This window comes from Oryzias latipes, chromosome 5 (assembly GCF_053564925.1).
Source record: "Oryzias latipes strain Hd-rR chromosome 5, Olatipes_Hd-rR_3.1".
Classification (NCBI taxonomy): Eukaryota; Metazoa; Chordata; class Actinopteri; order Beloniformes; family Adrianichthyidae; genus Oryzias; species Oryzias latipes.
The window spans coordinates 8,933,927-8,959,033 of NC_136241.1; the positions used below are offsets into that span (position 1 = coordinate 8,933,927).

The 25,107-nt window shown below is 40.8% G+C and overlaps 4 protein-coding genes across 4 annotated transcripts in view; 2 read left to right on the forward strand and 2 right to left on the reverse strand.

Annotated features, from left to right (window-relative positions):
* gnai2b (guanine nucleotide binding protein (G protein), alpha inhibiting activity polypeptide 2b) overlaps positions 1-18,544 on the forward strand; it is a 60,556-nt gene extending 42,012 nt beyond the window's left edge. The window contains exons 5-9 of the mRNA XM_023954829.2: positions 7,583-7,711; positions 12,156-12,285; positions 12,662-12,815; positions 12,901-13,093; positions 15,879-18,544. Of these exons, the coding sequence (XP_023810597.1) occupies positions 7,583-7,711; positions 12,156-12,285; positions 12,662-12,815; positions 12,901-13,091 (604 nt within the window). The 3' untranslated portion in view covers positions 13,092-13,093; positions 15,879-18,544. The remainder of the gene's footprint in view (positions 1-7,582; positions 7,712-12,155; positions 12,286-12,661; positions 12,816-12,900; positions 13,094-15,878) is intronic.
* Positions 4,396-6,092, reverse strand: LOC105358373 (uncharacterized). Its single transcript, XM_078947014.1, has 4 exons — positions 5,805-6,092; positions 5,058-5,149; positions 4,832-4,928; positions 4,396-4,679 (listed from the first exon to the last, which is right to left on the reverse strand). The coding sequence occupies exons 1-4, from the start codon at positions 5,962-5,964 to the stop codon at positions 4,606-4,608; spliced, it is 423 nt and encodes a 140-aa protein (XP_078803140.1). The 5' UTR covers positions 5,965-6,092; the 3' UTR covers positions 4,396-4,605.
* A 2,330-nt stretch (positions 18,545-20,874) lies between the features above and the next one.
* Positions 20,875-23,587, forward strand: LOC101166543 (PAK4-inhibitor inka2). Its single transcript, XM_004068612.4, has 2 exons — positions 20,875-21,078; positions 22,426-23,587. The coding sequence occupies exons 1-2, from the start codon at positions 21,076-21,078 to the stop codon at positions 23,323-23,325; spliced, it is 903 nt and encodes a 300-aa protein (XP_004068660.1). The 5' UTR covers positions 20,875-21,075; the 3' UTR covers positions 23,326-23,587.
* Positions 23,588-23,599: 12 nt separating this feature from the next.
* The window catches only part of uba7 (ubiquitin-like modifier activating enzyme 7), a 39,331-nt gene continuing 37,823 nt past the window's right edge, over positions 23,600-25,107 (reverse strand). The window contains exons 23-24 of the mRNA XM_023954830.2: positions 24,957-25,039; positions 23,600-24,314 (exon numbers count right to left, since the gene is read on the reverse strand). Coding sequence (XP_023810598.1) covers positions 24,182-24,314; positions 24,957-25,039 — 216 coding nt within the window. The 3' untranslated portion in view covers positions 23,600-24,181. The remainder of the gene's footprint in view (positions 24,315-24,956; positions 25,040-25,107) is intronic.

Here is a 25,107-nt window from a genome sequence, read left to right on the forward strand (position 1 = left end):
GCCATTTCTTTAATTGTGTCTTGAATAAATGATATGTGTTTTGATTTCTGATACTAACAGGTGTGAAGTTCCACTCAGTAGCAGCTCTAACAGAAAAAGCAGTCTGACCAAAAACGCTTTTTCTGAAGGGAATGATACAGTTTCCTCTGACTGCACTCCGAGTTCTGCTGTGATCTGCTGTCCGGATGTTAACAAACTGGTGAAGAGGAGGGGATGATAAGCCATGAAGGATTTTGTACATGAAACAGAGATTTGAAAATTTGACCATGTTTTCCCAACTCAGTAAACCATGTTTTTGTAATATTGTACAATGGTGAAATATGTTGGGTTTTTTATCCAAGGTTTTAACAGTTTGTTTGTATAATGTTTGGACAGGTTTTAAAGATATATTGCAAGCCTGTGACCAGACAGGCAAACAGTAAGTGATATGAGAGAGGATCATAGAGTGCATGTACATTTTTGCTGACTGTGTGGACATCTGGTGGCGAATGTGTCTAAAATTACTGAGGTGCCACTCCTGTCAGCTAAGAACAGGAAACTGAGGCTAAAATTCCCACAGGCTCACCAAAACTGGACAATAGAACATTGGAAAAAACGTTGCCTAATCTGATCAGTCTGTCTCCATTTCTGCTGCCACACTTAGATGGTAGAGTCAGAATATGGCATCAACAACATGAAACCATGGATCCACCCTGCCTTGTGTCAACAGTTCAGGCTGGTGGTGGTGGTGTCATGGTGTGGGGGATATTTTCTTGCCACACTTTGGATCCCTTAGTACTAATTGAGCATGGCTCCAACGCCACAGCCTACCTGAGTATTGTTGCTGACCATGTCCATCCCTTTCTGACCACAGTGTACTAATCTTCTTCCAGCAGGATAACACGCCATGTCAGAAAGCTGGAATCATCTCAGACTGGTTTCTTGAACATGACAATGAGTTCTCTGGAAGTTTTTTCATTTCTTCCAACTTGTGTTGGCCCGCCAGCTCTGTTTGCTGTTGAACTTATTCACCCACAAGTCAGAGGCCTTCAGATCAGCAGCTTGTAGCTCAAAATCTCTGACAGAGACTCCAGGGAAGTAACTCAAGTCAGTGCTGTCCACTGCGCACTCGTGTGGATGGGTGATGAACTTAAAAAGACCAGTGCGCTTGCGAAATTCTCCAAAGCGCGCTTTGAATGACTGCAGGAGATTAGATGTGAAGCCTGCTAGCTGCTGAAGATTAAGATGTTGAACATGGTCACTTGCTGTGCATGCATCTTTGAACTCTCCCAGTTTTTCAAAGTGCAGTAAACGACCTGTTTCAATGTCGGCGATGAAGAGTTCCAGCTTATTTTCAAATCCAAACACTGCTTGTTGCAGGGATAAGATCCTATTTCCAACGCCTTGCAATTTCACATTGAGCTGGTTTAGATGTTCAGTCATGTCCACGAGATAATAAAACTTCAGGAGCCACTCAGTGTAAGCTAACTCAGGATGGTCGACATTTTTCATGTCAAGAAAAGTCCGGATTTCGCTCAGACAAGCCGCAAAACGGCTGAGCACCTTCCCCCTTGACAACCAACGCACGTTGCTGTGCAGAAGCAGACCAGGATAACTATTCCCAACTTCATCCAGCAGTGCTTTAAACTGGTGATCATTTAAAGCAAGAGAAAAAACAGTGCCGCGTTTATGTCCTTCACTTGTGTCGCCTCAATTTGATTTGACATTATGATGGTAGGATCCTGAACAGTTCTTGCCGACAGAGGTGTGTCTTTTATCCGTTTTATTATCTTGTCTTCATCCGAAAATTCATCCCTGCAGGATATTTCGATGCAATGCAGTATGGCGTGTGTCGAAGTGTTGCTTAATATTTGACCGTTTCATGGATGCAATTTTATCATTGCATATAAGGCACACTGCAGAACCCACTCTCTCCACAAAGGCAAAGTCCTCTGTCCAATCCTGCTGAAAAGTACGATACTCTTCATCTTTTTTTTTTTAGCCATCTTCTTAAAAGTGTAAAATTAGTTAATTGACCACGCGAGCTCACTATACGCTGTTGAGCGGACCCTTTTTCGCATGCGCATATCGCCTGCTCTTTACACCATAAACACGACAACCCCACTTGAACCGTGTCTCTGCCTCATCTGCGTTGTCTATGCGATTGATAAATAAATAGACACCATGACGGATTTTTGCCACTTTGACGCTGAAATGACTACAAACCTCCTAAAGGAGTCTAATGAAACATTTTTTTATAAAGATTTGTCTGCACGCCAGACACGGCCATCAAAAGAGCCAGATGTGGCTCGCGAGCCATGGGTTCCCGACCCCTGAACTATGTGATGCCATCGCGTAAATATGGACCAAACTCTCTGAGGAATGTTTCCAGTAACTTGTTGAACCTATGCCACCAAGGATTAAGGGAGTTCTGAAGGCAAAAGGGCTCCAACGCCGTACTAGCAAGGTGTACTTAATAAAGTGTCTGGTAAATGTATATACTGTAGATAATAATAAACAAAACAATTAATGAGTTTAAAGGTAAACTATTTTAAATTTTGTGACCAACTATGGCTGCTTATTGATAACAATTTACTGTGGAAGGTGATGAAAAAACCGTATTGCTTATTCAGTAGGGATGTAATCAGCTTACCATTTGGATTGAGAAAAGGTAGGTTTATTTTCCTATATTGTAAAAATTACCTGCTGCCGTCACAAGGGACAACACACACATGATGCAGCAAAAACTGATGAGTCCATCATTCCAGTCCAATGTGTGGAAAAACTTTGAATTCAGCAAAGAGACGTGTCCAAACAGTTTGATAGAATCTTCTAAAAATGTTACCTTTGGATTAGTTGGACGTAGAAAAACAACAGTTGGCTGTAGCCCACTGAAATGTGAATGGATTTGACATTCATTCTTGTTTACTTGAATACATATTCAATTTACACTTGATCATCTTGCAAGAAATACAATGAATCTGGAAAACTTCACCTCCACTGGCTGGATCCATTTTAGGTCAGTGAATCGCATAGTTCAAAATGAACCAATATCATCTATGAATCGTATCAGCAACCACAAATTACAATATGAAACCAATAGACCTTTTTCACACTTCCGCATTTTTCGACCGGAAATACGTCAATGACGTGTAAAACAACTTCCTGTTAGCGTAGCAGCAGATATGAAGAATGGCAGAGTCGAAGAGTTGCCGTCTCTGTTGTGTTCCAGGCTGTTCGTCTTCCAACCAAAAACAGCCCGGCCTTTCATTTCATTATTTTCCCGTGGATCCAAACCTGAAACCCAAATGGATATAGGCGATCCGAAGAGATGAAGGGCATAGTTTTAATGTAAACACAGGTAGCACCGTCTGCTGCCGGCACTTCGCTCCGGATTGTGGTGCGGCTGCGTCGTTCGTCGCCTGAAGAGTGGTGTCGTCCCGAGTATTTTCCCTTGGAACAACTTTACTGCTCCTCTGAGAAGGGAGTCAGTATATGACAGAACCCCAAACGTCAGGCTATGCAGCTATGCTGTGAAGACAGCGACATGGGGGCTAAGCTAAGGCAGTAAAGATGGATCAGGACTACATGACACACCCACCTGCAGGTAAGGTTGTTCATAATGTGTTTGGTTAACGTAAGTCAACTATGTGTACCGTTATTGGATAAATGCATTTCTACCTGAACAAACTAATATTTATAATAAAAGCTGTTCATGCTCTCACCTATTTTAATTACATGTATTTAATCACTTTTGAGTATTTTGTCATTTTGTAATTTCCTTAACAAAAATAAATGAAACGTATTTGTAATTAAATACTTAACATACTTTTCAAAACATGATTACTGTGTTGTGTTGAAAGGTAGCATAAATATATTAAGACTGATTTTTAATTTTCTTTATCTTCACAGGTGCTCTGGATGAGGCTTTGGATTACATCCATGACTTAGAAGCCAAGTTGTCATGGTGGACAAAAGTTCCTCGTTCAAGACCTCCTCACTGACATTGGATCTAAGATCATCATTCCACCTTTTAAGCTTTCAGCTCAATTCAGCAAGGAGGAAACAGAACAAACCGCAGCCATCACCCGCCTCAGAATTATAGTGGAAAGAGTGATCAGTAAGATAAAGTCCGTTCACATCAGGGACTCTCCCGTGCCGCTCACACTGATGGGCGGTGTGAATCAGATCTGGCTTAACTGCCGTGTTTTGGGAAATTATCATGGACTTTTTTGTTTTGAAGAGTGAATTAATGTTTGGTATTTAAATAATGTATAATGTGCAAATAGTATGGAAAAATTTAGTGTTTCCACATATTCTTAAAATCGAATTAAATATAATTGTTATATTTGTAATATTTTTCTGTTGAAATGTGACTTTGACTACACAAAAAAATTAGATGAACAAATAAAACAATTTTGGTCAAAATTGTGCCTCATTTAATTTTTTGGTATGCGTAACAACAACTGATTAATCACAACTCAAATAACATCAAACATTTACAATAAAAAATAACATTACAGATCAACAGTAAGACAGAAGGCTGAACTGATTGTTAAAGACAAGATAAGTGTAATTTAAGGTATGCATTCATGTATTTGCCATAATATATATCCAAGTTCTGTTTCATTCCATCTCAGGGGGCTGCACCTGGCATAATCTGCTTCCAGATGCCATCATATATGGATCTGGCTGTGGTCCTACACAAGAGAAACACAACACACAAAAGTTAGACATAAGTGCATAACTACATTTAAATTTAATTCATTATATCTGCTGTAATGATAATTTGGTTAGTCATAAGATTAGAAAAAAAAAAAACTTGCTCACAAAGCAACAAAAAGTTAATTACCTGTATATGCCTTGTACAGTGTGGACCTCAGACCGTCCCTGCCAACTGTTTTGGGCCTTTGCACCACCAGCTCACTAACCGGTTCAGGATGGATTCCCTTATAAGTAAAACGCAGAAAGCAATTACAGTCTGTAGTCACTACTGGGGGTGTTTTTATAATAATTTACAGTTCTTATGGATACACATCCGTTCTTAAAAAATAATGACAATATGATCACAAACCCACCTGTGCTCTTGGTCTGTGCCGTCTTTGCAAGTCACTCGTGCAGGACAGGGTGGGTGGAGCAGCCTGCAAACCAGCTGTGAATAATGTGCGCTCTGGAACAGGATGGCAAAAGGATGTCATTGCAGAATCCTTTAGCAGCCGCACAACTGCAGGAGAAAGCTTTCAGGTTGGCACTTAATGCATCCAGCGATATCTAGACACAATAAATTAAATAGGTTACAGTTAAGACATACTTATGTTGCTACATCAATGTAACATGAAACTATAACTTTCAGTAGGGTGACCAGATTTGAGTTAGTAAAAATGAGGGGTGAAGTGAGTTTGTGAGATATTTCATCGAGAGTAATTGGTGTTCAGAGCTGCGTACATAAAGCAAATATGATTACATTTCATCTATGTTCAATGTTATTTTATTATAAGTATCAAAAGAGAGGACATGTCCAGGAAAAGAGGACTTCTGCTTACCATACTTTCAGAAAAATAATACTAGTAAGTGAAGAAAGTGCCGCAACCGCAGCAAAAAGAATGAACACGCATACGGGCAACTTAACATTTCTTATTTACAGCTTCACCAAATTTTTGGGTGTTATGTTAATCTCATGCCTTTTCACTTAAACATACACACAACATATTCACTGCGATGTGTTATGCCTTATATTACAAATTAATAACACCAGGATTTACAGTTGACGTAAACACACAGAGTTACCGGTGATGCGGCTATGGCTAAAGCTAGCTGAAGCTTACCTTGGTAATGGTGGATAAACTCTTCGTGGACGAATTTATATCCCTTGTCCAATTTGTTTCCTTTAGTGGACGAATGCATCTTTACACTCCTCATCACATCGGTGCTGGTGAACTTCGGAACACAACTCAGGCTCTTCGAAAACACTCTAGGCTCTGCCATTCCTCTGTCAGCGAAGCACAAACCGGAACTAGGTTTACACGTTGATGACGTACTTCCGGTTTTTGCGAAAAAGGTCTATTGTCGTCAAAATGATATGTTTCGTCCCTACTATTTAGTACAACTGTCCTGTGAAATGTAAAATTCCACTACATGAGGAAATTACCAGCAGAAGATTTTAGCACTTTTTGTAAAGCATACACATTGTAAGGTAGAAGGGAAGCTACCAGCTGGCATGGGAAGATGATGCTTGTGTAAGTGCAGCAGGCTGTATCAAATATGCTTTCACACGCACCCCCCAACTACCAACCAGTCTGTCAAGAATCAGAGTTAACCCAAGAAGGGGAAAGAGAGCCAGCATGAACATTTTCTACTGATGGACCGACTTAAAGATGGAAATGCAACAAAGAAGAAAACAGAATCAACTACATCTTTGTCACTGTTTTATTTGCATCTATGAGTTCGCATCTGTGAACTATTGTGTTTTAGGTAATTTTAGGTATTTAAGGTAAAATCCGACAGAGTGAAAAAATCCTCAAGAGAAACATCCCTATAGTAGTTAAATTACAGAGAGAAGTGTTGTCCAAGACATTCTGTTAATGCTATTTGCTCACATGACTACAAAGTCTTGTAGCTGTAGTTCAAACAGTGTCATGTTCCCTTGAGATCCGATTCAGCCAGTCGTGACTCTCTGTGCGAGTTTATTTAAGTTAATGTCTCCCGCCCACAGTCCCACCTCCTGTCTGCCGTCACAAGCCCATTACTCATACCTACCCAGTGCCAGAGATGTCAGTGACGCAACAAACACAGCACAGCATGCACTGTCCTGACACAAACAGTATCCACCTCCCATCCACAAACAGAGAAGCTCCACCTCCCAGCTGCAACATCTAATGCTTACTATTAAAATTCAGCAAACTCATCTCTCAAATTGCATTTATGAATAAGTTAAGTTGGTCTCCTGGTGAATGTTTCAGAGAGCAAAGAGGCAGCATGAAACAAACTCTATGTATGTGCTATTAATAAGTGAAATGTCACCTCGGAGTGTGAATGAGTCAGGACTGCAGGCGCCGTGGAAAAAAAAAAGAAGTCTTCCTCTCTACAAGTTTAAAGTGTGCCACAATTCAGCAACAACACGTCAAGAACAGAGCAGCAAAGCAAGAGCTTCAAAAGCATGTGCACTTATAGACTACACCAACAGCATGGAAATCAATGCACAACCACCAGCAGCAGATTGACTCCACTCTGCAAAATGGGGCACATCATACTGTGGAGGAACACTAGTCTCATAGACGACTGATGCCTGTTTCAGATAAAACTTTTTGCAGACAAAAAAAACGGGTAATGGACACACCAAAACATTTTTTTTCCTGTTTTGAAACTGCAGATGTGTAATCTACAAGCAGGATGTTTTTGGAGAACATGGGAGATATTTAATCTTTGCTGCAATAAACCAGCATAGAGAAATTTCCTCTCTGCAAGGCTCCACCATGTGCCGGAGTCTGACCTGAGTATTTCAAGGCCATTGATGGGTTGTGTCTGCCCGGTTGTCTTCTTGGGCCTCTTTTTGTCACAGATTCCAAACAATGTGGAAATGCTGATCAGTCTTTTCCTTTCTTAGTTATCTGAACGACCTGGAGAGGATAGCTAAAGCAGATTACATCCCCACCCAGCAGGATGTGCTACGAACACGAGTTAAGACCACAGGAATCGTCGAGACTCATTTCACCTTCAAGGAACTGCACTTTAAGTAAGATCACTCATATCATCAGCTATGATAAGCTAAGATAAATGTTGACATGCATCTGATGTTTATAGTCACTCCTGTTCTGCAATCTTAACCCTATAACACCAGGGCTTTAGCTTCAGTCTTTACATCATATCTAACTACCGACCGACCTATACAAAGGGTAAATGGCGTAGACTTATATAGCGCTTTTCTACCTTCCTCGAAGGCTCAAGGCGCTTTTTACAGTCACATACCCATTCACCCAGTCACACACACATTCACACACTGGTGGCGGGCGGCTCTGCTGCCGAACACTGGCGCCAACCTTCCACCAGACCTTCCAACCTTCCAACAGAGGCAATGTGGGGTTCAGTGTCTTGCCCAAGGACACTTCAACACATGGGCGGCGGGCAAGGCGGGAATTGAACCCGCAAACTTACGATCGGAGGCCGACCGCCCTCCCACTGCACCACGGCCGCCCAAGGCCTATACAAATAAGAAAATTTCCCCTTTGTGGGATAAAATAAAGTTTATCTGATATAACATATAAAATAATCTGAAATTCAAATTTTTAGGTGCTTAAATATACAGACTTATTATGAATAGCAGATTTTTAAGTGAATCAGACAATTATTTTGAATTAAATGAATAAATTCATATGAACATGTAAGATTACGACATTATAAAATCATTTTGCCTTCAATGTCTTGTTGAATGGGATCCATGTGTTAAAAACGCTGTGTGTACATTCAGTTTTAGGTTCTGTTTGAGTCACTGACCTCGGCCCAGTCAAGAGAAAATAAGGCTCATTAGCAGGTGGTTGCACGGTTAGAAGTCTAAAACTGAACGCTCACACCTTTCTGAAGATGAAGAAGAAGAAAAATGTCATATTTGGCGCTCAGTTTCTTGTTTTTTAGGCTTAATCTTTTAAACAAGCATATGCTCTTGGCAGGGTCAAGCATGGGAGCTAGGGCACAGGAGGCAGGCTTTCTAATGGGTGCTGGGTCTAGCTGGGCTTTGTGGTGGGGACAGAGTGCACACAGCGCTGGCCCTTAGTCTGTGGTCCTGTGGGCCGGAGTGGTCCTCTGCTGGGGACCCAACGCACAGCGGGGCAGCCAGAGAATGGCAGAAAGAATGTGCACTCAGTGTAGTTAAACACGCATGTGTAGTGGTGTGTCTCAGAAGATGTTCAATTGGCTGTTCTCCATCAATCAAGTGACATACTTTTATGAAACTGTTTACGCAATCAATGTAATTCCAGCGGATTCCGAAGTGGGGAAAAGCAGCTTTGCGCTGATATGCCGCATTTTCAAATAGTGAAATGAATAAATGGTCAACCGAATCAGCTGATCCTGTCTTGGAGAAAAGGGAATTTTGTCATTTTTAAACCTGCCCTGTCCAACAGCTGAGCATATTAGAGCTGAAAGCCTCTTGTGTTGGACGTATTTTACTTTTACAACAGGGGGTTATGGATCTTCTGACACAAGGTGTATACTTATATAAACCCCCTTTGTTATTTCTGCTAAACTCTACTTATACTGATTATATTGTCATTAATTTTGTATTAGACTGTGCGGAAAAGAAGCACAAGGAAGAAGAGAGAGATGTTAGAGGGGGGTTGGGTAAGGACACAAAAGAAAGGGAGGAAAAAAAGGGGGGTTAAAGAAATAGGAGGATGATTGTAGAAGGGGTTGGGGTAGAATCATAAAGCAACAAGTTGCTGGAAGTTTAGAATCATTACTGTCATGTAGGAAAGGGACAAACTGCTTTAAATTGTGGGATGGCTACGTTTCATGTTCTTTTTCATTTTCTGTGAGCCTTTTCAGGATGACATGAGTTTTAATTTTCTGTCTGCCGTGAACAAAAAGCATGGCGAATATTCACTTTTTTTTGGTGGAAAATCCCACAGAATAAGATATTTTTTGGACTAATCTTTATTTTTATAACCTTTCTTGTGAGAAATATACCCTTTACTTTCAAAATATGCATTCATTTTGGATATACAGTTTGTTTCTTTGATTGTTTGTTTCGTTCAGCTTTTCTTCAAAAAGGCTCTGAAGTAATAGAATAATGTTATTTTTATTCATATCTGCGGCCTTGTGCGGGGGTCACGTGACTAGTGGGTTTCTCTTTTTTCCATGGAAAATGTCCTAAAATACGATAGATTGTGGACTAATATCAGTCTATTATTATTATCTATTCTGTTAGTATTATTTGCCTTTCAAGATAAAATGTCTGTTCTTTGTCCTGTTTTTTGTAGAATAAATTTTTCCCAAAAGTGCAACTTATAGTCCAAAAGATACTGTAGACATTAGCTGCAGTTACATGTTCAAAATGTCTGTGATTGGATCAAAGATCAGATTAGAATTGAACTGTGTGCATGGGCCCAGAAAAACTTTATCCAATTATCAAGCGTTTACACGCCAGACATTTGATCAAAATAAATCTTTTTGACATGCGCAGAACTATCTAAACCACTGGAAATGGCTGTAGAAGAAGAGATAGCGAGTTCCATTGAAAACAAACAAAGCTCCGGCATAGAGCGAGATCTAAACGGGCTTTTATTATTATTATTATTTATTTATTTATTATTATATATTTTAAGTGACTGTTTGCTCATAATTTTCTAAATATGTGCGGCCAGTGCTTTACTCTTGGATGCACAAACCCGGAAGAAGGGTTAGAATTAAGCTAATATCAACATTTAGCCTTGGATGCACTTAAAATCCGTGCGGATAATGCCGCAAATTTATTTGATTGTTTGCACGATTTCTCAGGACTGCGCAGAGCAGCATTTCTATATTCAAAAGCTGCCTCCGCCAGCTTACACTGAAGCTGCTCTGAGACTCTTCTCCCGGGAGATGCGGTTCTCCTGAGTCCGGCAGCTCGCTCACGGAGAGCAACTGGACGGACTGTGGTCCAAAGTTTTCTGTGGAACGCACACCGTAACAACGGACCTGCAAACATGCTAGCAAGCTACAAGTCTGGCTGCTCTGCTCATAGTAATGATTCGCTTACGTGGAGCAGCCGGCCGATCCTGTTTGCACTCCAAAGCCTTCTCTGGAGCGCGTCTCTGGAGACGCCACACCGTCTATGCATGATGTAAAACACAGAGCAGTAGTGACCCATAATCAGAATAAATTCTTTACATGAACCACGATCAGATCAACAATCGGCATAACCCACCCATGTCGATTGGAAAGAAATTTTGATCCGAATGAGTCTGATCGGGTCAGAGTATTCCGAACGGCGTGTTTACATTACACATTTTGACTCGGATCAGGCGTTCATTCCGATTACTTTTGGAACCGCAGCTATTGACAGAAAACTCAGCTTTAGGTATGTCACCAATGCAGTTTTCCATTGGGTTAGTTTAAAAACTAACAGAAAAATCTCTGTGTCTACAAATGTGCTGTTTATACTGAGCTGATAGAGTACTTCAAATTTTACCAGCATTTCAAACCATATGACCTTTTTGGGTAAAACGGTGCCGCCCCACCCCTCGAACAACTGTAGCAGCAATTAAAAGCCTCCCCCTCCTCACATATGCACACTGTAAGCACACACAAACCTGCCCACAGTGCTCTTGCCCAGTAAAACCAGAGTGGTTTTGAATGAAAACATTTAAGTCGTTCCTGCGCGCCACACTATCAATAGTCTTACATAAAATATGCTCTGACCCCGCCCCAGCTCTCATGTGTGGGTTAGTAATGGATGTATAGATTGGCGCATAAAGCCAGATACATCGAGTGCATGAAATATGTTCTATAAAAACGCTGACAGTACAGGCATAAAACAGGGGGAGGCTGTTTATATAAAGTAGAGGGAATTTTTATTTTGCGAGATTAAGAGATTTGATCTGATATTTGAGTCTGTAAAGTGCTGCTTTTTAAAGCATCTGAAGTCAACTGATGCGACCGCTTTCCTTTTTGACATTCTGGTATTTCCCCTGAGCCTCAGCCTCTGAATTCCGCTTGAATAAAACATGCAGACAATCGATTGGAGAACTCTCTTATAATTCTGCTGTTTGGCACAATCACAGTGAAACGAAATATTTTGTAAAAAGATTGACAGCAGCTCAACTTCTTTTCATCAGAGTGTGTCATTTAGAAGACACCTGACCTCATGAGGTGTTTCCTCGCTCCGATTGCTGCTTGTTTTTGCAACTGTCCTGGTCTGAGAGGACTGTGACCTTTTGTCCAGTCCTCCGTCACTCTCAGCTTTCTCATTAGCCCCCAGTCCCCCTCAGAATAAACGGGCTTTGAACCTGCCTGTAACACACATTAACCCCTCTGTTCCTCCACTTCCTCAGCAAAGAGTTTCCCTCATGAAACGGCTATGCATACGCCAGCAGTGTTCTTCAGTCCTGAAAAAACAAAAGTGTCCTCTCCTGTTCTCTGTCTGACACTCTTCCAGACCCTCGGGTGGATAATTCATTTAGTCTTCTCTTTAATTTCCCTTGTAGGATGTTTGATGTGGGAGGCCAGCGCTCGGAGAGGAAGAAATGGATTCACTGTTTTGAAGGAGTAACAGCCATTATCTTCTGCGTCGCTCTCAGTGCTTATGATCTGGTGCTGGCTGAGGACGAGGAGATGGTAAGGAAGAGCCCGCCCTTTGATGTGTGCTCGTCTGCATGGAGGATTCATCTTTGCTGGCTTCAGAAATCTACGGAGTAGTGTCGATTCAGTGGTGCTGAAAGACATTCATATCCCCCAACTGTCCTTGTTATGGCTTTATTGTATCAACCTTCAAGCAGTAAGATGAGCTCATTGAACTCCAGTTGAAGTATAATCATTCAGTTACATTTTTTCTCTTCAAGTGACATGAATCATTGCCTTAATGTGTTGAACAGCTTATAGGAGCTCAGGGGAGTCTCTGATGAATCTACATTGTCTTGAAACAACATTTCCTCCTGGTGGCGGCTTCGATGTATTGCTGTTGTGTGACTCATGCCCATACGCCTCCTTTCAGAACCGAATGCACGAGAGCATGAAGCTTTTCGACTCCATCTGCAACAACAAATGGTTCACGGAAACCTCCATCATCCTCTTCCTCAACAAGAAAGACCTCTTTGAGGAGAAGATTACCCACAGCCCTCTCTCAATCTGCTTCCCTGAATACTCAGGTAGGTGGCAGGCAGCATCAAGAGCATGCAGGACGTTTAAAAAGCGTCACTTTAGAAATGATGGTCATTTGCTTCCGCCTCCCAGGAGCCAACAAATTTGATGAGGCTGCCAGTTATATTCAAACCAAGTTTGAGGATCTGAACAAGAAAAAGGACACCAATGAGATTTACACCCACTTCACCTGTGCCACTGACACCAAGAACGTGCAGTTTGTCTTTGATGCTGTCACTGATGTCATTATTAAGAACAACCTCAAGGACTGTGGTCTTTTCTGAAGGTAGGACTTTGGAATTGCTGGGCTGGGTGTAACATATTTTTTCACTCAGTGATGTGAAGAATGAAGGTCATTAAAAGTTGTGACCCACTTTCCCTCAAATGTACAGAAACGTTGTTTTCAATTTAAAACCAAAGGCTTAAAATTTATTCCCTAAATAAATGTTTTCCATTGGGGAAAATAACATGTTTGGGTGGATCATCTGTACATAGTCTATATTAGTGTTTTTCAACCTTTTTTGAGCCACGGCACACTTTAACCTTGACAAAAATCCCGCGGCACACCAGCATCCCAAAAAAAAAACAAAAAGCAGAAATTCACGGTCTGTATTGACCCCCAATCCCCCCCCTCCCCCCCCCCCCCCCCGAGGCAATCTTACGTGGAATTTTGTGATAATTGTGGCAGAGAAAGCAGGAAGTTGCGGTTGTTTTCTCTAAGAGATGAAATAAAAGTTAAATTAGGAAATTTAGAAACTGTTTGTTTGTTGTGGCTTCAAGACGTTTCACAAGGTTGACTCAATATGCGCTGTCCCTTTAAGCCAATGCATCATGGGAGATGTAGTGTGAAAATGGCAGAAAAAGGGCAGAAAGACTCGCGTCTCTGAGCCTCATTGTTTTGTTCACTTGTTCCACGGTCTGATACCGGATTCTGTGGAAAGCTACACCGCTAAAGACGAGCTTTAGCTGGTATTTATGTTAGAACTGAGCGACTTTATCAGCAGAATTAAGAACAAGGAAGTGAAGACTTTAAGCACTTCTGATTGGTCAGACTGATGACATGTGATTAAGCCTTCAAGAATGATTGGCGGAGACAGTTAAAGGGGCGGGGACTTTTCCGCAAACTGCTATAGCTGCAGGTAAATCGCGGTACCGTCATAATTATCAAAATGTCTTTAATAGAATTAAATAAACACAAAGAAAAAGTAATTTTAAAATCTTTTATATTCCTAATTACTCAGTGTTTTATCAGGGCCTGTTTGGATGAACAAAGAGCTGAAATCCTGGAGATGGAAAATGTTGTTAGATCAGTTAATGAGGGCAATTTCCCACGGCACACTTGACCATCTCCCACGGCACACTAGTGTGCCGCGGCACACTTGTTGAAAAACACTGGTCTATATCATTGGTCCCCGACCTTTTTTAGGCCACGGGTCGGTTTAATGTCAGCCAATATTTTCCGTCGTGTGTGAGGCTGAAGTCCAATTTCTTTTTTTTAGTTTCCCTTAACTTTTGAGAGTAAAGTATATCTGAATCCTCTGTAAAATCTCTGCAGCTGCTTTATACTGTATTTGTTTCATGAGATATAGGTTTTCCCAAATCTTACAGTGGGCGGAGCGCACCGCATTTAACTCTGCCTATGCTGATTTTAATTATTTTTCCCCTGAATTGGATTTGATTAGTTATTTTTGCAAGTTCCTTTTCCTAACCGGAAGAAGTGAAACGACTTGATCTCAGAGGTGGATTTCGGCTTTCGCTCCTTTTGTGACGACAATCCAGAACCGGCCTCGGCAGCGTGTCATGGTTACGCCCACAAAAACCAACAACATTTGGACTTTTACAAAGTTCGGCTAAGATACAAAACAAAAATATTGTACATTTGCAGAGCCTTATAAAAGCTTTTTAGCCAATCACTGTTAGCTTTGCTGATAAAGTGGGCGTGTCTGTTGGCCTGGGGGTGGTTGCTGGCAGCACAGACTCTTCCTGGAAGGGGCTGTTCTCACTCATCTACGTCACAATGTCAGAACTCGCTGGTTTTTGTAGTTTGGGAGGGGCTGGTGCTCAGAGCGCAGGTTTTTAGAGAAACACTCAGAAATGCGTGAATGGATCAAAATTCCACTTCTTCTCTTTTTGTTTTGTCAGGAATTAACATTATAATACATATAATTATAACTCTAAAAAAAAGTTGGTTTTGCGTGATTTAGGCATTTTAAACCATATTGTAAAATCATCACCAGATGTCAGTAAAGCCTAAACTATAAAAAAATGTATACAGATTAAAACATTTTAACCTCAATTTTTTAATAAACTAAGATAAAATGCATTAGTTATCATGTAATTTTAAGGCCTTTATCTACAATAACAATCAGATGTGTGTAGCTTACATTTCTATTGTAAATAGTTAGTATGGTTGCACTTCATACGCTACAGTTAAATAACCTAAACTCAAATTCTTGAAAAGTTTTACCTCTGATCCAAAACGCTTTTTCCCCTCTAACTGAACTCAACAGATAAAAATGACCTTGACCTCAATTGAAGCTCTTTTCGTTACGGTGACCTTGATGGCAAAGAATCTTTAATGGTATGTAGCCTCAAAACCTAGTTTAGCTATTTCTGACACGTTTCTGAAGGAAATCTGCATGGATATGAATCCATCCATCTTCTATACCTGCTCATCCTTGTTTGGGGTCAGGAGGATACGGGGGGGGTAGACCCTGGACAGATCAGCAGTCCATCGCAGCGGCTGATTTAAATCTGACTGGGAAATACGTTTTAGGGATTAGTGAAGTTGTCAGCATGAAAATATTGTATTTTATATAAAACACTTTATACATTTTGTGGATTAGTCATAATAAAATGGATTGAGACGGCAGAAAAAATATTTGTTTTGTATGCAGGAAGACTTTAAGGATTACATCATGATGATCATGTGTTGAGTTACGTCTTTGATTGGATATTTGTTTTTGAATTAGTGTGAATTACTGTGTGGTGTTTGACTTGATATAAAGCATTTCTGTCTGTCTTTCAGGATCAAATGTAATCCAGTTAATTTTTTTTTTTTTCCTTCACAGGATCAACCCCCCCCCCCCCCCCCCCCCCCCCCCCCCCCCAAACTGCATGAGAGACTGCGAAACACGCTCGGATCGCTGCTTTTCAGAATTAAAACCAAGACAGACTTTATTCCTGGAGCGGGGATTTGATGTCACTTCTACATCACTGATTTCCAAAACATCACCTTGTCTGTCTCATTTGCTGCCAATATTTTCTAGAGATATTTCTTTCTGTACAGAGTAGATCTTCATTCTAGAGGTAAGAGCAATCAAATCCAGACAAAAGTACTTACATTCCAAACCTAGGCAGTGTTGGGTAAATTACTTCTATAAAACAATTGATTACTTTGCTTTAGTTACTGGATCAATATTGTAATTGAATTACTTCACTCATCACCTATTTAAAAAAGTAATTCACTACTCGTTACTTTACTATTTTCTCTCTCATATACAAATTCTAAAGGGAAAAATGGCACAAGCAAGATCCTCTTGTCCTTCATTTCACTTAATTTTGAAAGCAATGAATTTGTGTAAAGTATGAACCGGATTCAAGACATAACCTGGTTTCATTAGGATCCAGACAACACAAATGACAGAAAAAGACGTTTAAACGTGTGGTCTATGCCACTGCTGAAAGTGAGACGAACCTGTTAAGCCAATATTCACATCTATGAGCTACTCTTTAGAAAACACAAAGGACTATTTAACGCCTCCATGTTCATTTTGACCTTAGGTTTTCAATGAGCTGCACCTGTCTCTCTCTGTCTGTGCAAAGTTGTGTGATGCTGCGAGTGTACTGACACCCCCCCCCCCCCCCCACACACACACACACATGGAGACTTGGAGCTCAGAGATGAAACATAAAGTAAGAAAGGGTGAAATATAAAAGGAAAAAGAATCTGGTCTTTCACACCAAAGAGCCGACTCTAGAGTTATTTCATCTGTAACCGACTCATCAGGACTCGGGGCGGCTCTCTGCTGCTGCTCACCTGCTGCTCCTGTGGGATGAGAAGACTCCCTGCAGCATCTCTTTTTCTCTCATCTTTGAGCAGTTTGGAAAGCAATGTGACTGCAACAATGAGGGCATGTCTGTGCTTTGACCGATTCCCAAATCTGTGACTCCATTATAAAAAAAAAAAAAGAACCTCTGTTTCATTTCATTTAACTGAGAAAATATCAGGGCCTATAGAACCCAAGCTACAAAGTAAGGAGGGTTTCTAGAGTCCAGTAATTGTAATTAATTAGCAACACTTGAACCGTAATTCATGATGTTCCTCTGTTACTGACAAAAGTTATTCAATTACAGTAATTTGTTGATTTGTAATCCATTACCCCCCAACACAGAACCTATGACACTTTAGCCAGGTAGCTTGAGTGGAAAACACATTGCTGGAAGCTAAGTCATAAAGCATGTCGCTGTACTGCAGCATTTGAAATGACAATAGCAAAATCTAAAATGAAACCGTCTTTTCCTGTTTACCCACCTGCTGGGACCATTCTGAGAGTCTTCTAATGCGTCTGCAGCTCCTTTTTTTGGTTTCACTTGTGTTTTTTTGATTTGCTTGAAGACCTTTGAGAACAGAACACTGTTGACAAAAAGAACTTTTCTAAGAATCCCACGAGTTTCTGTTAATGCTGATTTGATGAACCTTTGGACGGCAGGGAGCATATTTTTAAGGAGAACTTTTCCAAGCACGCAGAGGAATCTGGACCAAGGAAAGCAGTTTTTGTACGTTTACACAGAATCCGTCCTCACACTTGTATGATGGTGTGTTATCCTGCATGACTGTACAGATATTAGCCAGTATTTCCCCAAAATCAAAATGAAATTCCTACGAAACTTTCAAGAGAAGAAGAGCATCTTGATTCTGTGTCACCATTTTAAAATATTCGTTTGTTTTAAAGCAGGATTGTTCATGATTGCCTCTTCATTCCATCTTTTTACGTCATTTTTATCTTGATATTTGTTTACACTTGTTTTTTAAAGACATGCTTTATTACAGTGAATTAGAGCTGTTTAAATCCTACCTAAGTTTACACAATCTATTATTTAAAATTCACCATAACACCAAGATAGAGGATGGTTCTTTATTAGCATTAAAGTTCAAATGTGAATAAAAGTTTGGTGGAAACCTGTTTTAAACCACAGTGTGATCTATTAAGACATCTACAAGATTTTTCACGTGTCATTTAATCTTTTAACTGGTAACAAGAAAATAAAAAAAGATTAGAACAGCTTGTAAAGAGGCTCTGGGATATGGGAGCAACAGAGCCCTGCTTTGAAGCTGCAAACATCAGCCAGAAGAATCGTCCAACAAGGTTTAGCTATTCTACACAACAATGTCACCATGCTCAATACCTGGTTCTTAAAAAAGTAATCCAAAAATATGAAAAACTTTATAACTAACCTCTGGAAAAAGTATTTGCAGGATTTGAGGCAATTTAAATAAAAATGTAAAGTTTGGGATCATACAAGATTTCTCTTCAACTCACTCCTTTTCAAGCACACTCCTGTCTTATCTATTTTAAACTCGTGTTTATTTTCATTTCTTTGAAATGAAGAAAATTGAATTGAAATCTGTTTTTTTGTCTCCTGCTGAATAATTCAGTGTAATCTTAGAATATGACTATATTAACACATGTATCAAATGTTATTTCTGAGACATTAAACCATTTATACAATCTCACCATTCCTTTGCACTCTGGTATTCTTGTCACCTTACAGCAGGGGTGTCAAACTCATTTTCACTGAGGGCCACATCAGCATAGTGGTTGTCCTCAAAGGGCCAGATAGAACTTATACATGTCACTAAATGTAATGAAAAATAAATGTAACTACTCCTTATTGTTAAATAACTCAATATTTATTCATTATAACATTTTAAAGTGACAATTCCAGTTTCATATAAGACATATGTTTGCTTGTTCCTTTAGCATAAATCCTTTTACATTTGATTGTGTCAGGTTAGGTTATATGGACAGTGTTTAAGTCCTAATGTTTAGTTGCCCAATCTGATATTTCAAGTCTGATTCTCCCTAGATATGAATAAATACACACCAATTTTCATTTCAAGAAATTAAACACTTTTATGCTCTTGCGGGCCACATAAAATGACATGGAGGGCCACATTTGGCCCCTGGGCCTTGAGTTTGACACATGTGCCTTACAGTGATGGCTGGTGAGGTTCACGGCTGGTGAGGCACTGACGTCATCAGTCAGATTTACAAACATATGAACCCTGCAGAGCAGCGTATTCACCATTTGATTGGCAACAGTTCAAATTTCATTTCAACATTTGTCTTCCATTTACAAACTGTAACATAGAAAAAAAAGCACCAAGATTGTTGTGATGGAATTACTTTGACTTATAAATGAAGTCTGTGCACCGCTCCTTCTGAAGTAATACCTGGATAAGCTGTTTGTAGAAGTGTTCCTTTTCTTTCTTCATAGTAGTAGGTTTACTACTACTATGATGGAATCAACCTGCATGACTGAGAGTCTTCATAGACATCTTTCTTTCTTCAGTTTTAAAAAGGCTGCCGGTGCCCCCCCCCCACTCTTTCATGTTCAAACAGGAAATTTGAAAATTTGCTTCTTCTTTTTTTTAACTAAAGAAATGTTGAAAACCCACACAGAAAAAAGTATTAATAGAATAGACAAAATTGATATTTGAATATTATTTTTAATAGAAAAAAGTATCTTTATTTTATTTAAATATGTATTTGTTAAAGTTATATTTTGCAGGTGAGGCGCAGCTTCACCTGCCTCCCCTGACTGCATGTCACTGTCACATTACTGGCAACAGGGGATTTAATAAAGTCATCTATCTAACAGGGGATTTCTCAGTCATTGATTCTACAAGTAAAAAGATGAGAAAGCTTGTCATAGATGGACTGGAACTGTGACACAATATCAAAATAGATTCCAGGCAATTACAATGCATGATGTTAAAATAATTTATCAAAGTCTCAGTTTTTCATGTAATAAAGAAAAAAAAAACTTAACGCTTATCAGTAGGTTGCTACTTTTAGTAAAGGAACAAACCATTGCTTTTGCGGTCAAGGCAGGCATGTCCAAAGTCCGGCCCGTACGCCAAATGTGACCCGTGTTCAAATTTCCAGTTGCCCAGAGGGTCCTGTCATAAAATCAATAATACATGGCCCACAGGACTTTCTAAAATCTAAAATGTCCTCATTGTCATTGGCTAAATTACAGGAAAAACTGTTGTAAACCTGTAGTAGCTTGACCTTAAAGCCTTAGTAGACCAAATTTGTTTGTTTGTGTGATCAAAACCACAGTGATTTGTACATCTAAATTAGATAACTATATGTGTTAATTTCCTGTTCACCTGGCTTATGTTTAGAAGTTTTCAGTGAGCATTTAATTGTGAGTAATGTGTAACATTTTCCATGAATTTAGATTTCATGATAGCCAAAACAAAAAAGTCCAGACTTTTTCTTTATTTTATATCTGGTCCATTTTTTTTGGTAAGAATTAGATATACTTTGGTTCTATGTGAAAAAAAAAAGTGTCGCATTGCAAAAAAAAAAAGGTTCATTAAATAGTTGAATAGGTCATTTAATGTTACAATAGTTCAAAGATTGATTTGCCTTTATGCAGTTTCACCTCACAAAACCTGAGCCAATGCAAAAAGTTTGGACACCCCTGGGTTAAGGTGTTTAATGTTTCAATTATAGATTAGTTTAATCAATTCCTTTATTGGAATTGTTGGAATGACCCAGCTGCATCCACCAGATGGCGCTGTGAAGATGCAAAAGAAATGGCAAAACCTGGAAGAACCATCTCCACTTTAACAAATTATTGAAAGAAAAAATAAACAGTAAACCATAAAGAAAAACGCAGTTTGAGGTTTAAAAATAAAAACATTCCTGTTGTGTTTACATGTCAATGCTGCAGTTTGGTGACCTCATCGGCGCGCGGACGGGATCCTGTATCAGGTCTCCTATTGGCTGCTTTTCCCAGTGATGCGCAGCTCGGAGCCCTTAAATGCCGCAGACGCAGCGTCTGCAGGAGGAGGCTGCAGTCAGGACTCCCGTCACTGCAGACGCTGCAGCCTTTGTCTGCTCTCGGAAACAGCTTTACATTTGATTTATAGCACGTCCAAAAGAGTTTTAGTGTTGGCAAACATTAGACCATGTCACGTTTGACCAAAAAACGACAGTTTTGATCTTCATCCTTACTTCCACCTCTAAAGAAATGGTAAGTTTGTTTTGGTTCATTTGAGTCATGTATTTCAAAGTATTTATTTTTTACGCTTTGACACAATGTTGGAGTTATTCACGGCCAAAGAGGCCACGTGTAGACGGCGCGTAAATGTCCTCTCCACGGTGCGTAACTGGACCTGTAAAGTGACCAGGAGCCCGTCTGTCTGACAGGCGGCGGGGTCAAGTGCTCCAGCGACCATCACTTTGTCTAAATTGTTCTTCAGCTCCTCTCAAAGTGGGATTTCTGCCTTTTCTCGTTTCTCTTGTATAAATTAAAAGTGAGTTATGAAGGCTCGGAATAATGAGAACAGAGGAAAAGGTCTGAATATAAACCGTTTCCTGTTTGATTCACAGCCGTTTACATCCTGTGAGAGGACTGGAGGATATCAGAGGCCCAACACTCCTCATACTTTGTTTTAACTTCCCCTCCAACTTTATGAGGCAGCAGGAAAAGTTTTTCCCTTTTCTTTTTTTTCTTCTTTTGTGCATCCTGTGCTCTGATTTCTCTGTCATTTTCTGGGATTAAACTCCTTGCAGATAGTCTCCAAAAAATTGAGATTTGCCAGGAACATGGCTCCAGAGTTGAGTGATCTCAGCTGGTTAAAATTCTGCTGCCTCACATTTGGAAATGTAGTCTGATCTGGAAGAACCGGGAATGATGGAATATTTGGGAAAAGCATCAACTACTCATAATGCGGGGATGTGGAAAACAGATTAAAAATGGAACTGGTTGAAGTTTCTATGCATACTTAAAAGTAGGGCTCTGCAACCGGAATGCCCACAATGGCTCTTTGGTTAAAAAAAAGTAAAAAGTAAGTTGTACTTAAACTTTATTCAACTTATCACAAACAGAAAGACGGTGCCTTTCACTCTGCAAAGCTTCCGACTACATAAATCTCCAACAATCCATCAACCTTTTGTAGTTTACCAAAGTTATAAAATACTTTGACAGATTTGGAGTTGGAGGTCAGTAAATGCAACCAGAATTTATTCCAAAGGTGTCCCAAACTCTATAAGAAAGATTCTTTTATTTTTGAACAAATTTAAGCTTTTAAATGCACATTAAGGCTTGAAAAAAAATAAAAACCCAGTAAGGGGTAAAATCTGTAAAATAAACCTTTTTTTTTTTACTGCTGGTATCACACTACCTACTATTACATTTATTACATATGCTGCATTGAGACGATCCTAAGTGACATAGGATGTCTTTTATTTTGAAAAGATGTCATGTGAAATGTTAAAATGACTATTTTCCCTTTATGTTTCCATTTATATTTACTATAATCGCAACAATAATATAGTGAAGTCTCCTGCCTGAAAGTTTCTCCGTCTTTTTGTGAAGCTGTGTTTAGGAGAGTCAATGGACTTCCTCCGGGACCACATGCAGTCCATGGTGAGGTCCTTGCAGGACTTGAAGGAGATAAGCAGACCAAGGCCGCTCAGCGACCCCTGTGTGCGCCCTTTCCCCGCCACGCAGCTCTGCAAACGGCAGGCGCAGCCGGAGCAGCTCACCCGCCTGCGTTTTTCCGACGCCAGCGAATCCAACACATACGACTCCGCCTGCTGTCTGGCAGAGGAGCAGGAGCAGCAGGAGCACGAGCGGTCGGCACAAGGCTCCCCCAGCAGCGAGCAGAGTGTGGACGTCGACTCGGGTTACTCAGAGGCTTCCTGGCAGGATGAAGCTGTGGTGCTGAGAAGGACCAGGAACATGCGGGTCTCCGCCTCGGCTTGCGTCCGCACAAACAGAGGACCGTCTTGTCGGGTCCGGCCAAAGTCAACCTCTGATGCTTGCTTGGAACGTTGGACTTCATTTGAAGCCAGTGATCTGGAAGACTGGACCACATCGCTGCTTAGCCGCAGCAGGACTCGGCAACCCTTAGTTCTGGGGGACAACAGTTTTGCTGACTTAATAAAGAACTGGATGGACTTGCCGGACTGCCCCGAGCCGGCAGAACTAAAGCCCAGCGCAGGCCGGCGTCTCGCCAAAGACATTTTGGGCAACATGAGGAGGAGGCTGGCAGGGAAAGCCAAAGGCGTGGAGCTCCGGCGGAGGCCGGCAGACTTCAGGAGGCTGGACAGGGATGCAGAGGCTCTCCAACGCATGTCCTGTCCTGTTGAAGCTCTCACCCCAGTCTGTCCCCAGACTCACGAGGGGGACTCCGACTTCTACCAGTTCACTGCTCTGATGAAGACTGGCAGTCGACAACCCATCATATGCAATGACATTATCGGATACATCTGAGAGCTGACAGCCCCCCCAGACTGACTGTTGTACTAAAATCTCATCAGCTTTCACTCTGTGTGGTGTTTCACTGCAGCAATGATTGTAAATGTTCTGCCTTCTGCCAAAGTTTGCTCTGGGATCAATCATTCGGTTAAAAAAAAATCCCAAATACGTTACAGTCTTTTCCTGTCTGTCAAGTTGTTTACTTGCAAGAAAATATTCTTATTGTTTACAGATTTCATCATAATTTTCAAATAAAAAGACGTTAAAAAAATAGAAACAGAGTTAAACATTTATCTGGATGATCAAAGCAGACCGGAGAGAAAATCCGATTTTATTGTAGTGAAGCACATGAAGACATTTCCTTCCATTACAAATACATTTTTTCAAATTATACTTTAACTCCAAATGAACCGGTAACGGCATAAAGTTCATTTATGGGAGATATTATTCAGAAAGCCGAAGCCAAACTATCAGCCTGGAGAGCCCAGAAGGTCCCAAAGGTCAGCATGTTGATGTGAGTGTGGAGTGAGACTGCTGCTGGGTGGAGGAGCGGCGCACTAAGGTCATCTGAGGACAGACGAAAAGCCTCCAGATGACTCCAGCTTCTAGAGTCTGAACAGCTGTCTGATTCCAGTCTGACCAGCTTAAGCTACAGAAATCCAGGAAAACATGTTCAAAATAAGACAACATGTGGTGTGAGAAGAACGGCACATCATGAAGCATAAAAATGAAGCTTTAAACGTATTCACTTTTCCTTCCTGCTGAAGCACTAAGTGTGTAAGCTTTAAATAGAAAGGTCCATGTCAGACATCTGTCTGGAGTTCCAAACCAGCTCATTTGTTGGTATTTATTTGTTTTGGCCTTCACTGGGTCACAGGAGCAGGTACCGGATGGGCGGAACCGTCTCACAATCCTCGTCTTCCTCGAACGACGGGATCAGCTCCAGCACCTTCTGATGAGGAGGGATGTCTGCTTTCGTTACCATCTTCACCACGTCAGAAACGCTGCGGAGAACGTGGAGAACCACAATTGTTTTTCACGCAAATGAAAAAGCTAAAAACTTCAGAATAACACTTTAACTCCATTTTGGGGTTCGTTGACTTAAAAACAGCTTTTAGAAACGACACAACCGTCAAACCATCTGCAAAAAGTTAAAAAGCAGTTCATATGAACGGTCAGACAGCGAAACTATTTTTCATTTTTTGGAGCGGTGATCATCTTTCCACCCCCCCCCCCCCGCCCCCCTCCTCCCTCTCTGTGGATCTGCACAGGAAGTTCGGGGCAGGGCAACTGCACAGGAAGCGAGCGCTGGAGGGGCATTCATCATGTTTGCATGCACGGTGAGATATCTATACTCCGCCTCACTCTGCTGCACTTAATCTGACCACAACACACACAACCGCAAGGCATTCATAACACACACCCTGGGGCTTCTCTCACACGTGGAACTGAGCAGATCAAAACAATGTGGCCTCAGAGAACCAACGTTCACACTTCATCTGTGCTCAGGGACGCATGAGCGGTTCGTTAGCGTAGAGGAGATCCCTCGTCCTGCCTCTGACAGGCAAAGCAGCGTCACTTTGTGTGGATGGTCACGTGTGCATGAAGGAAGACCCGCCTCGCCGTGGCGTTTTAAATGGACATACCTCTTCTTTAGCCTCTCTTCCTGTCCCATGTACAAGACAGCAGGGCCATAGTACAGAGCACTGACTGTCAAGCCAGACTTTTCCTGCACAAAAGCAGAAAACAAGATTTAAAAACTGCAGCAAAGAACTGATTCCACACTTTATGCAACTT